Genomic DNA, 13,622 nt, shown 5'->3' on the forward strand with positions numbered 1-13,622 from the left:
AGGCTTGGCTGGCCACAGGAGGCTCTGCTGAGCTGTGCGGACGACAAGTCCCAGCCCTAGGCTGTGCTTCTCAGAGGCCAGTTTCGACTGGTTGTATTCAGCTGTGGTCTGGTCTGCCTGCCCTAGGAAAGCCCCGCAGAAGTCACTGGGAACAGAGCCGTCTGGTGTGCAGGCACCACAGACAGTGACATGATGCTAATACTCAGAGCCAGTATGGGCAATGTGTGACACATGTGTGCTCCTGGATGCAGAGACTCACCACAACTACAAGGGACCACAGGATAATGGAAAGGCCCAGAGCCGGGCAGGAGTGCCATGAATATACAGATGGGCCCTGTGTATCACCACAGCCCTTTAAGAGAGGTCTGCAGCCAAGCGACCAGGCTGCCAAGCTCAGGACAGAGGAGGCAGCAATATCTCAGCCAGATGTGTGTCAGAGGCAACACAGACACCCCCAAAGTAAATGAGACAGCAAATGGGACAGAAATGACTAAGGGGGAAAAAAAAACCCAGAAGAAATAGAAAATATAATATAAATATTAATCCCAAACTGCAAAGCCCCAGAAGAAAGGCCTAAAGTAAATAGTGAAGCAGTACCCATGTCCAGCACGGGGCGGGGGGGGGGGGGGGGGGGGCGGGGGGGCGGGAAGGGGCAGATCAGTTTGTATCTGTTGGGCCCAACTCCAGGTTGAGTAGCAGACACCAGGCCCCGGGCAGGGGGTGATGGGGTCTATAGAAAATAACTGCTCTGGGCCCGGCCTGTGGGCCCTAAGAGTCCCATCCTGCCTCTGCTGTGTGTGAGGCCCCTTCCCCCAGCCCCTGCCGGCACTCACACACACAGCGGCTCCGAGATGGGTCCAGCATGAGGCCAGGTCTGCAGGTGCAGATGTAGCTGCCCCTGGTGTTCACACACTCCGAGTCCTTGCAGAGGCCCAGGACAAAGCACTCGTTGATATCTGCAGGGATGAGAGGATGACCCAGCACCCACCCACCAAGGCCTAACGGAGGGGAGGGGCTGGGGCAGGGATCTTCAAACTTTCTCCAAATAAAACAAAAATGACAATAAAATAGCTTACATTTATTAAGTGTGACCCCTCTCTCTGTGAGTTTCCTCATTTGTAAAATGGGGATAATAATGGTACCTACCAGGTAGAATTGCTAAAAGGATAAAGTAAGATAAAAATTATAAACCACTTAGTCCAAGGCCTAGTATGGGATTTAAAAAAAAAAAAGGGATAAGATGATAAAATTAAGAGCTAATGTTTACTGAGTGCCTATTACATGCCCAGAGTTCCTGGGTGACACAAAGAGTTAAGCACTCAACTACTAACAGAAAGGTTGATATGATAAAAACAAACAAACGAAAAAAAACATTGCCATGGAGTCAATTCCCTGACTCACAGTGACCCTATGATACTCCATTTCATTTTCACAAGCAGTGCTATGAAGCAGGCCCACAGATCCTCGTTTCACAGGCGAAGAAGCTGAGGGAAGTGGTATGTTGGACGCAGAGGGAAGAAGTAAAGGGGGCTGTTTGGCTGGAAGGTGGGCAGTGGAGTCCCTCATATTGGGCTTTCCTTGAGACTCCCTCAGTCATTTCCACTTTGTATCTGTACTTAAGCCCCTTGTAGTTATAATGCCATTGCTGAGCCCCACAGCCCTTTCCTCTGTCCCAAGGTGTCCCTGGGCCTTGCCCCTCGGTGGACTCTCTAATGCACCCTGGGCCTCAGCTGGCCTTACAGAGCCCATCAGCCAGGCTGCCCTTTCTGGTCCCCACTCTGGCTGTGGGGTTGAGGCAGGTGGGAGGGAGGCGTGAGTGGCTGATGGTGCTTTGTTGGGAAAAGCCCACAGAGGTCCCTGCCCACTAGGCTGACTTGATCTCCCACCTTGGATCAAAACCTGTCCCATTCCAGGGAGATCAGCCCTGGAGATGAATGGATGTCTGGGGACAGGGATGGTACCCTTCAGACACAACACCACACAATCATCGAGGGGCACCTGGCCTGTATTCTGGGTGGGAGTGAGTGAAGATGGGGAGAGAGAAAGGCCTCAGCTCCCAGGCCCTTCCCTGGCTCCCTCTATCAAAGAAGTCTGCTACCTTCCTTAGGTCCCTGGAGCCAGTAGCTCCCACAGTTCCCCCAAAGGACCCAGCGAAGACCCCCAGGCAGTGCAAGCCGTTCCCCCGTCTAGTGGGGTTGGTGCACCTGCATCATCAGGCCTCCATCATTTCCCTTCTCAGGCCCACCCCTGCCCCAGTTGTCCTTACCTTGGCAGTGAGTGAGATTCAGTCTCTTGTAGCCCTGGGGACACTCCACCTGGCCATTTTCAATCACCGGGGCGGCTGAGGAGGGAAGATATGGACAGGCCTCACTGGAGGGCCTTAGGCTCCTCTACCATGCTTGCTGGGAGGTGGGGTGTCTTCTAGCTGCCCAGCCCACTCAGCAACTGTGAGCCCCATCCCCTGTGCCATCGCCCTGGACAGCTGTGCCTCCTCGGCTGTAATCCCTTCCGTTGCTCTCACCGCCCTCCTCTCAGCTGCCTGGCTTCTACAAAAACTTCTTACTAACTGTACATTGCAGTTCTTGTTAGGTGCTGTTTAGTCAGCTCCAACTCATAGCAACCTTATGTACAAAAGATTTCAATATTGCCTGGTCCTGTGCCACCATATATATAATATAACAGGATCAGCGGAAAAGACGACGACCCTCAACGAGGTGGGTTGACACAGTGGCTGCAACAATGGGCTCAAGCATAACAATGATTGTGGGCATGGCGCAGGACCAGGCCGTGTTTTGTTCTGTTGTGTATAGGGTCACTATGAGTCAGAACGAACTCGATGGCACCTAACAACAACAACATAACTATATGTATAATGTATACATAGTCATAATATTATATAAAAAAAAACAAACAAACGAAACCCATTGCTGTTCAGTCGATTCCAACTCACAGCGACCCTATAGGACAGAGTAGAGCTGCCCCATAGGGTTTTCAAGGCTGTAATCTTTATGGAAGGAGAGTGCCACATCTTTCTCCCACAGAGCAGCTGGTAGGTTCGAGCTGCTGACATTTTGGTTAGCTGCTGGGCACTTAACTACTGTGCCACCAGGGCTCCTTTATAATACTATATACTGTATTCATATTATGCTTTATACTGTGCAATTAAATGTATTTTATCACTTTTTGTTATATTTTGTTTTGAATAATTCTAGATTTACAGGAAGGTGCAAAAACAGTGCAGAGCCATTCCATGTACCCATCACCCAGGTTCCCCTGATGGCTACATTTCATATAACTATAGTTTTATTATTTTAAAACATCTGGACAACAGCAGTTCACAGTCTGGCTCTAAGCTCCATTTATTTCCATGCCTTGGTTGTAGTGGCTGTCAGAGCTAACAAGTAGCCTAGATCAAGATGGAAGAGCTTCATTGTTGATTGCACATTCATTTTTCATTCCCATCCACCCACTGTGCAAGGTTTTTATTGAAATTTGCCTAGTAAATTTCCATCTTCCCTGAAGTCGGTTGGTTGGTCTTATAAATTCATCAGTGAATTGCAATTTTATTTTTACCAAATGGGTTCAAGTCCACAGAAGAGCTGCATTTGGAAGATTTTTAAATAACTCGAAAAATTCCATTTTTCAAGCCTTTCAAGTGTGCAAATGGATACGGTTTACAGCAACCAAATCACATAATGATGGAACTGCTTCCCAACATCCATTTTCAAAAGGCTCTCTCTGTAGCACAAGCCTCTTGAAACCCTGCTTGAAGTCGATAGCAGACAAAACTGGGAAAATGTCTGACTTTTCTCAGTATTCTGGTGCTGATACACGTCCTGGTTTGATTCCACAACATCTCCCCTTACTTGACATAAAAATAAAAGTATGCTTTAAAAAAATAAGATAAATAAGAACAGAGAAAACATCTCCTTCTCTTTGGAGGGAGAGACAGTGTGTCAACTTTTTTGAAAAGCACTAAAAAAAACCAGTTGCCATCAAGTCTGCCCAACTCATGGTGATCCCATGTGTGCCAGAATGGAACTGTGCTCCATAGGGTTTTCAATGGCTGATTTTTAAGAAGTAGATCACCAGGCCTTTCTTCCAAGGCACCTCGGGGTGGACTCTGACATCCAACCTTTCAGTTAGCAGGCAAGAGCATTAATTGTTTGCATCACCCATAACATCTCGAAAAACTGTAGCAGGTAAGTACATTACTTGACAGCCAATCGTCACCATAGAGAAAAACAGCAAATTTGGAGCACCTGTCTTTTTGTAAAAACTAAGAGCTTGACTCAAAATCTTTAAGTCTCATAATTCCTTTGCCAAGAGAGTCAGTCATTCTCCAGGGTGATAATGGATCTTAACAAACACTCTTATTCTAATACAAAGTGCCATAAAGATACCATTATACTTTAAAGGTCTTGTTTTATGTAGTTAACGACATGATGCCTTCCTGTAGCAATTTGTCTTCTTCTTGCTTCCACTTCTTCCTGGCAACAGTTTGCCTATGAATGTTGCTCTGTTGCTTTATTCCAATTCCTTTTTATTCCAATCACAGCATCAGCAGTTACATTTATAGAGTTGTTTTACAAAACTTATTTTTATTCCAGAAGTCATTCACTATTGAGAAGATATGTTCTCTGGTTTATCTTCTCTTTGTTGTTGTTGTTAGGTGCTATCAAGTCAATTCTGACTCATAGTGACCCCATGTGACTGAGTAGAACTGCCCCATACGGTTTTCTAAGCTATAATCTTTATGGAAGCAGATCACCAGGTCTTTCTCCTGTGGAGCTTCTGGGTGGGTTCGAACCGCCAATCTTTCCGTTAGCAGCCCAGCGCTTAACCATTGCACTACCAGAGCTCCTTATCTTTTTTTTTTAGGGGCTCACAAAAGAGATAGTTCTATAAACAAACTTTGGTGAATACACACAATAGAATACTACATGGCAATAAAGAACAATGATGAATTTGCAAAACATCTCACGACATGCATGAATCTGGAGGGCACTGTGCTCAGTGAAATAAATCAGTCACAAAAGGACAAATACTGTATGAGAACACTATTATAAAAACTCAAGGTTTACACACAGAAGAAAACAATCTTTGGTGGTTACAAGGAAGGGGAGGGGTGGAGAAGAAAAAACACTAACTAGATAGTAGGTAAGTGGTAACTTTGGTAAAGGGTAAGACAGTACACAGTACCGGGGAAGTCAGCACAACTTGACCGAGGCAAAGTCATAGAAGCTTCATAGACACATCCAAACTCCCTAAGGGACTGAGTTACTGGGCTGAGGGCTGGGGACCGTGGTTTCGGGGGACATCTAGCTCAACTGGCATAACATAGTTTATAAAGAAAATGCTCTGCATCTGGCTGTGGTGAGTAGCAGCTGGGGTCTTCAAAGCCTGTGAGCAGTCACCTAAGATACCTCTATAGGCCTGTCTGGAGTAAAGAAGAATGAAGAAATCCAAAGACACAAGCAGGGAAAGATCAGTCCAATGGACTAATGGGCCACAGCTTCCACCAGACTCAGCCCAGAACAACTAGATGGCCTGGCTACGACCACAGTCTGCTCTGACAAGGTTCAAAACAGAGGGTTCCGGACAGAGAGAGAGAAAAATGTAGAACAAAATTCAAATTAAAAAAAAAAAAAAGACCAGACTTACTGATGAGTCAGAGACTGGAAAAACCCCAAGACTGTGATCTCTGGACACCCTTTTAAACTCAGTACTGAACTCACTCCTGAAGTTCAACCTTCAGGCAAAGATTAGACAGGTCTATAAATCAATAACACACATGAGGAATGTGCTTCAAAGCTCAACCATGTATACAAGACTAAATGGGCACATCAGCCCAAAAACAAAGACGAGAAGGCAGTGTCTCAGTCATCTAGTGCTGCTATAACAGAAATACCACAAGTGAATGGCCCCAACAAAGAGAAATTTATTTTCTCAGTATAGTAGGCTAGAAGTCCAAATTCAGGGTGCCAGCTCCAAGGGAAGACCTTCTCTCTCTGTCAGCTCTGGAGGAAGGTCCCTCTTATGAACTTTCCCCTGAACTAGGAGCTTCTCCGTGCAGGAACCCCAGGTCCAAAGGATGTGCTCTGCTCTCAGCACTGCCCTCCTGGTGGCATGAGATCCCCCAACTCTCCGCTTGCTTCCCTTTCCTTTCATCTCTTGAAAATAAAAGGCGGTGCAGGACACGCCACAGGGAAACTCCCTTTACATCGGCTCAGGGATGTGACCTGAGTAAGGGTGTTACATCCCACCCTAATCCTCTTTAACATAATCTAATCTTGCCTTATTAACCACAGTCAGAGATTATGATTTACAACACATAGGAAAATTACATCTATCACATAATGAAGGACAACCACATAATACTGGGAATCATGGCCTAACCAAGTTGACACATATTTTTGGGGGACACAGTTCAATCCACACAGGCAGGAAGGGACAGGAAAACTGGATGAATGCGAATGCGGAACCCAGGGTAGAGAAGGGGAGAGTGTTGACCCATCACTGGGTTGGTAATCAATGTCACAAAACAGTTTATGTATTAATTATTTAATGAGAAACTAATTTGCTCTGTAAACTTTCACCTGAAGCAGAATAAAAAAAAAAAAGTTCTTCATGTATTTTACTGTTGAATCCTGTAAACACCAAGAGGCATGCTGGAAATATCTGTACTTTCATTCAATTGTACAGCAAAGTTTTATTGTCTCAACGTTTTTAAATGTTTTTCTAATCAAGATGGATTTTACTGTATATCATCAGCTACTACTTCAAGGCATACTATACATTTAATACAAAGTTCATTAATACAAAGTAGATTTACATCTACATTTCATAGAATCTTCTTGATCATTTCAAATCCTGAGATATATTTTGAGTTAAAATTCATTAGACCAGCATCATTTTCACCTTCTAATGTGGCTGATGACATGTGAGAGGTCTTAGAAAGAAGCATCATCATTGCAATTTTTTTTTATGAGTGCTTAAGGTTGTAAGTATTGTTTTGAATCCATAGTTTCTTTGCAGGAATCTTTTAGAGTCGCTTATCCTTTTATTCTTTCTTTTTATTGTGCTTTAGATGAAGGTTTACAGAGCAAATTAGTTTCTCATTTAACAATCAATACACGTATTATTTCGTGACATTGGTTGCCAACCCGCAATGTGTCAACATTCTCCCCTTCTTATCCATTTGTTTGGAAGGTGGGTTTAGCTAACAATAGACAACATAATTGAAAATCCAGTAAACCAACCACAGTGAACCACACAATGTTGTAATATGCCAAAGACAAATATGAGGAGGTGCCGCATTTTCTTGGACTCTCCGCTCTTCCCTGAGGACATGACACATGACACCCTGACATACAGACAGACCAAGTAAGGGCATAAATTAGTAAAGCTTAATTTTTCTTTCTTTTTTTTTTAAGATTAAAAAATGTTAGTTGAAGATGTAATATTTTTTCACACTCCGTGTTTGCACTTTCCAGCGTGGGAACTAGGCTCCAGGCTAAAAGGCTGTTCTTTTGGAGATAAATGTGGCTTCTGAAAGTACGGATATTGAGACAAAAGGATGGGGCTGAGGGTGGGAATGTGAGTGTCCCTGGCATGGAGCCTGGTGGGAACTGAGAACAGGGAGGAGGAAAGAGGAGAGAGGAAGTTATTTGGAGAGACTCAGGAAGTAGGCTGATTAGAAGCAGCCCGTGAACATTATGAGGAGCAGAAGGTGGGAAAGAATAACTCAAGACTGATGCCAGAGGGCCAAGGAGTAATCGTAAGTTAACATTTGTACGGTGCTTCGTGGTTGCAAGGCCAGTGGTGCATATTACCCTGCCTGCCCTGTCTTTCTCACAATAACCTTGTAACATAGACATAGAGAGATATGCACTGTTGAGTCATCTCTGACTCATGGTGACCTTATGTACAAAAAAATAGAATGTTGCCCAGTCCTGTATCATCCTTATGATCACTGGCATATTCAAGCACACTATTGGGGCTATTGTGCCAATCTATCTCCCTGAGGGTCTCCCTCATCCTCGCTGGTTCTCCCCTTCACCAAACATGATGTCCTCCTCCAGCAATTAACCCTCCTGGTGATGTGCCCATCTGTTGCGTTCTATTGTGATCCATCAGATTTTCATTGCCCAGTTTTTGGAAGTAAATCGCTATGTCTTTCTCCCTAGTCTGTCTTAGTCTGGAAGCTCCACTGAAATCTGTCTACCATGGGTGACTGTCTTGGTTATCTAGTGCTGCTGTAACAGAAATACCACAAGTGGATGGCGTTTACAAAGAGATGTTTATTCTTTCACGGTCCAGTAGGATAGAAGTCCAAAGGATCCAAGGGAAGGCTTTCTCTCTCTGTTGGCTCTGGAGGAAGGTCCTTGTCACCAGTCTTCTCTTGGTCTGGGAGCATCTCAGCACAGGAACCTCAGGTCTAAAGGAGGCGCTCTGCTCCTGGCACTGCTTTTTTGGTGGTATAAGGTCCCCTTGTCTCTCTGCTCAATTCACTCTTTTATATCTCAAAAGACATTGGCTTAAGACACTATCTAATCTTGGAGATCTCATCAACATAATTGCCACTAATCCATCTTACTACATCGTAGTGATAGGATTTACAACACAAAGGGAAATCATATCAGATGACAAAATGGTAGACAATCATACAATACTGGGAATCATGACCTAGCCAAGTTGACAGATATTTTGCGGGGACACAATTCAATCTATGACAGCGACCCTACCGGTATTTGAAATACTGGTGGCATAGCTTCCAGCATCACAGCAACATGAAAGCCACCACAGTATGACAAACTGACAGATGGTTGGTGGAACCCTGTAAGGCAGGAATCATTTCTCTGCTTTGTCATGGATTGAATTGTGTCCCCCCAAAATATCTGTCAACTTGGCTAGGTCATGATTCCCAGTATTGTATGATTGTCTACCATTTTGTCATCTGATGTGATTTCCCTATGTGTTGTAAATCCTATCACTATGATGTAGTAAGATGGATTGTTGTTGTCGTTAGGCACCGTCGAGTCGGTTCCGACTCATAGCGACCCCATGCACAACAGAACGAAACACAGCCAGGTCCTGCGCCATCCTCGCAATTGTTATGCTTGAGCTCATTGTTGCAGCCACTGTGTCAATCCACCTCGTTGACGGTCTTCCTCTTTTCCGTTGACCCTGTACTCTGCCAAGCATGATGTCCTTCTCCTGGGACTGATCCCTCCTGACAACATGTCCAAAGTATGTAAGACGCAGTCTCGCCATCCTTGCCTTTAAGGAGCATTCTGGCCACACTTCTTCCAGGACAGATTTGTTCATTCTTTTGGCAGTCCATGGTATATTCAATATTCTTCGCCAACACCACAATTCAAAGGCGGCAATTCTTCTTCGGTCTTCCTTATTCATTGTCCAGCTTTCACATGCATATGATGCGATTGAAAATACCGTGGCTTGGATCAGGCGCACCTTAGTCTTCAGGGTGACATCTTTGCTCTTCAACACTTTGAAGAGGTCCTTTGCAGCAGATTTGCCCAATGCAATGTGTCTTCTGATTTCTTGACTGTTGCTTCCATGGCTGTTGATTGTGGATCCAAGTAAAACGAAATCCTTGACAACTTCAGTCTTTTCTCCCTTTATCATGATGTTGCTCATTGGTCCAGTTGTGAGGGTTTTTGTTTTCTTTATGTTGAGGTGTAATCCATACTGAGGGCTGTGGTCTTTGATCTTCATTAGTAAGTGCTTCAAGTCCTCTTCAGTTTCAGCAAGCGAGGTTGTGTCATCTGCATAACGCAGGTTGTTAATGAGTCTTCCTCCAATCCTGATGCCCCGTTCTTCTTCATATAGTTCAGCTTCTCGGATTATTTTTTCAGCATACAGATTAAATAGGTATGGTGAAAGAGTACAACCCTGACGCACACCTTTCCTGGCTTTAAGCCAATCAGTATCCCCTTGTTCTGTCCAAACAACTGCCTCTTGATCTATGTAAAGCTTCCTCATGAGAACAATTAAGTGTTCCGGAATTCCCATCCTTTGCAGTGTTATCCATAGTTTGTTATGATCCACACAGTCAAATGCCTTTGCATAGTCACTAAAACACAGGTAAACATCCTTCTGGTGTTCTCTGCTTCCAGCCAGGATCTATCTGACATCACCAATGATATCCCTGGTTCCACGTCCTCTTCCGAAACCAGCATGAATTTCTGGCAGTTCCCTGTCGATATACTGCTGCAGCCGTTTTTGAATGATCTTCAGCAAAATTTTGTTTGCATGTGATATTTATGATATTGTTCTATAATTTCCACATTCGGTTGGATCACCTTTCTTGGGAATAGGCATAAATATGGATCTCTTCCAGCCAGTTGGCCAGGAAGCTGTCTTCCATATTTCTTGGCGTAGATGAGTGAGCACCTCCAGCGATGCATCTGTTTGTTGAAACATCTCAATTGATATTCCATCAATTCCTGGAGCCTTGTTTTTCACCAATGCCTTCAGAGCAGCTTGGACTTCTTCCTTCAGTACCATTGGTTCCTGATCATACGCCACCTCTTGAAATGGTTGAATATCGACTAATTCTTTTTGGTATAATGATTCTGTGTATGCCTTCCATCTTCTTTTGATGCTTCCTGCATTGTTTAATATTTTCCCCATGGAGTCCTTCACTATTGCAACTCGAGGCTTGAATTTTTTCTTCAGTTCTTTCAGCTTGAGAAACGCCGAGGGTGTACTTCCCTTTTGGTTTTCCATCTCCAGCTCTTTGCACATGTCATTATAATACTTTACTTTGTCTTCTCGAGAGGCCCTTTGAAATCTTCTGTTCAGTTCTTTTACTTCATCAGTTCTTCCTTTTGCTTTAGCTGCCCGATGCTCAAGAGCAAGTTTCAGAGTCTCCTCTGACATCCATCTTGGCCTTTTCTTTCTTTCCTGTCTTTTCTGTGACCTCTTGCTTTCTTCATGGATGATGTCCTTGATGTCATTCCACAGCTCGTCTGGTCTTTGGTCACTAGTGTTCAATGTGTCAAATCTATTCTTGAGATGGTCTCTAAGTTCAGGTGGGATATACTCAAGGTCATATTTTGGCTTTCGTGGACTTGCTCTGATTTTCTTCAGTTTCAGCTTGAACTTGCATAGGAGCAATTGATCGTCTGTTCCACAGTCGGACCCTGGCCTTGTTCTGACTGATGATATTGAGCTTTTCCATTGTCTCTTTGCACAGATGTAGCCAATTTGATTTCTGTGTGTTCCATCTGGCGAGGTCCATGTGTATAGTCGCCGTTTATGTTGGTGAAAGAAGGTATTTGCAATGAAGAAGTTGTTGGTCTTGCAAAATTCTATCATTCGATCTCCGGATTAGTGGCAGTTATATTGATGAGATCTCTAAGATTAGATAGTGTCTTAAGCCAATCTCTTTTGAGATACAAAAGAGTGAATTGAGCAGAGAAACAGGGGGACTTCATACCACCAAAAAAGCAGTGCCAGGAGCAGAGCGCCTCCTTTAGACCTGAGGTTCCTGTGCTGAGACGCTCCCAGACCAAGAGAAGACTGGTGACAAGGACCTTCCTCCAGAGCCGACAGAGAGAGAAAGCCTTCCCTTGGATCCTTTGGACTTCTATCCTACTGGACTGTGAAAGAATAAACATCTCTTTGTAAACGCCACCCACTTGTGGTATTTCTGTTATAGCAGCACTAGATGACTAAGATACCCTTTTAAGGATCAGGAAATTGAGGCTCAGGTTAAATAACTTGCCCACACAAGAAAGCTAACTGGGGCGAGTCATGCCTTGAAGCCAGGCCTCTGGCTGTAAAGACTGCCTCTCCACCACTCCACTGCCCCTCTCTGAGATGAGAGACGCTGGTCAGGGTGAGCCCAGAGGCCAGGGCAACAGCACCTCTTCAGATATCAACCCATTGCTGTCGAGTGGATTCTGGGTAGGACAGGGTAGAACTTCCCCATAGGGTTTCCAAGGAGTGGCTGGTAGGTTTGAACAGCTGACCTTTTGGTTAGCAACCGAGCTCTTAACCACTGGGCCACCAGGGCTCCTTAGATGTCAATAGGGAGAAATTAGGCAGAAGGACCTTGCTTCTTTAATGGTCAGCAGAGGAGTTACAGAGAGCTTGGATCCAAGCTGAGAGCAAGGGTGAAACCAGCTGCTGATGCCTGCAGGAAACCGTGAGAACCTGAGGAAAATGTGAAGCTAAGAGGGGCTGTATTCATTCATCAGTGCGAATGCATGTGTTTTTTCTATAAAGTGATTTCCTCCCTCGGAAAATGGACTCTGCCCTCTTGCTGGCCTGGAGAGAATGTGCTGGATGGCAGCCCTTTGTGAAGGCAGGCTTCTAGAGAAGAATAAACACCAAAGCCATAGTTCCTGATGAAACTCCCATTTTTGCCAACAGCCAAGAGCAGGCAGCCCCCCACCCCCAGCCCCCATCTAGGCCCCTCAGCGCCTTCCCTCATGCTTCCCAGAGGCAGTCTGTAAGGAGCTAGGTCCTGGCTGTGTAAGACCAAGTACTGCATCCACTCCAGAAAAAGCAGCTCAAACCTCCTTGGGGAAAAGAAAGCAGAAATTTGGATGGACACGTGGGAAGGTAGACACCTGGGAATTCAGCGGCCAGAGAGCTATGTGATTCACAGTGACGGGGGAAGACAGGTGTCATCGTTCCTGCCACCCATGCCAGGTGCCCCCCCCAGTACTCCCAACACACATCAGCCTTTCCTGTCATAGCATGCATTGTGCTGTGTTGTGACCGCCTGTTTGCTCATCTATCTCCCCTACTAAAGTATAAACTCTGTGAGGACAGGGATCTTGTCTTCTTCATTGTTACTATATCCCTAGTGGCAAGCACAGCATCAGGGCAATATAGGAGACACTCAGTCAAACCTGGAGTGAATAATAATGTTGTCGTTGTTAGCTGCCGTCAAGTTAATTCTGGCTCATGGCTACCCCATGTGTACAGAGTAGAATTGGGTTCCTTCCATAAGGTTTTCTTGGCTTTAATCTTAACAGAAGCAGGTCACCAGGCCCTTTCTTTCGCGGTAGCATTGGGTGGGTTCAAATGACCAACCCTTAGGTTAGCAGATGAGCACAAACTGCACCACCTAGGGACCTTAGAAAAATAATAGCAAATCCTAAAATGGCACTTACTCTGGGCCAGGCCCTGTTATAAGGCTTTACATGTATTACCTTATTTTATCCTCATAACAACCCTAGGAGGTACTTACTATTTATCTCCATTTTTATGATGAGTATGAGCCCTGGTGGTATAGTGGTTAAGTGCTCAGCTACTAAGTGAAAGGTCAGTGGTTTGAACCTACAAGCTGATCCATGGGAGAAAGATGTGGCAGTCTGCTTCTGTAAAGAATACAGCCTTACAAATCCTATGGAGCAGTTCTACTCTGTCCTATAGGGTCACTATGAGTTGGAATCAACTCAGTAGCAATGGGTTTGGTGTTTTGGGTATTTTTATGATGAACAAATTGAGGCACAGAGGGGTTAGGAAACTTGCCCAAGGTCACACAGCTGGTAGTGGAATGAGAACTCTGAACCATTCCTCTCCACTGTCTCCAAATAAACATGAATGAATTAACAACAAGTCTTAGGAGCTGCCTAGGC

At 44.8% G+C, this 13,622-nt stretch overlaps 1 protein-coding gene across 5 annotated transcripts in view; it reads right to left on the minus strand.

The window, feature by feature from the left end:
* The window catches only part of LTBP2 (latent transforming growth factor beta binding protein 2), a 119,630-nt gene that overhangs the window by 32,570 nt on the left and 73,438 nt on the right, over window positions 1-13,622 (minus strand). For all 5 annotated transcript variants that reach the window (XM_049897411.1, XM_049897412.1, XM_049897409.1 and 2 more), the window contains exons 9-10: window positions 2,267-2,341; window positions 834-956 (exon numbers count right to left, since the gene is read on the minus strand). In XM_049897411.1, coding sequence (XP_049753368.1) covers window positions 834-956; window positions 2,267-2,341 — 198 coding nt within the window. The remainder of the gene's footprint in view (window positions 1-833; window positions 957-2,266; window positions 2,342-13,622) is intronic.

The sequence above is a fragment of the Elephas maximus genome, chromosome 10, assembly GCF_024166365.1.
Source record: "Elephas maximus indicus isolate mEleMax1 chromosome 10, mEleMax1 primary haplotype, whole genome shotgun sequence".
NCBI classification, from domain to species: Eukaryota; Metazoa; Chordata; class Mammalia; order Proboscidea; family Elephantidae; genus Elephas; species Elephas maximus.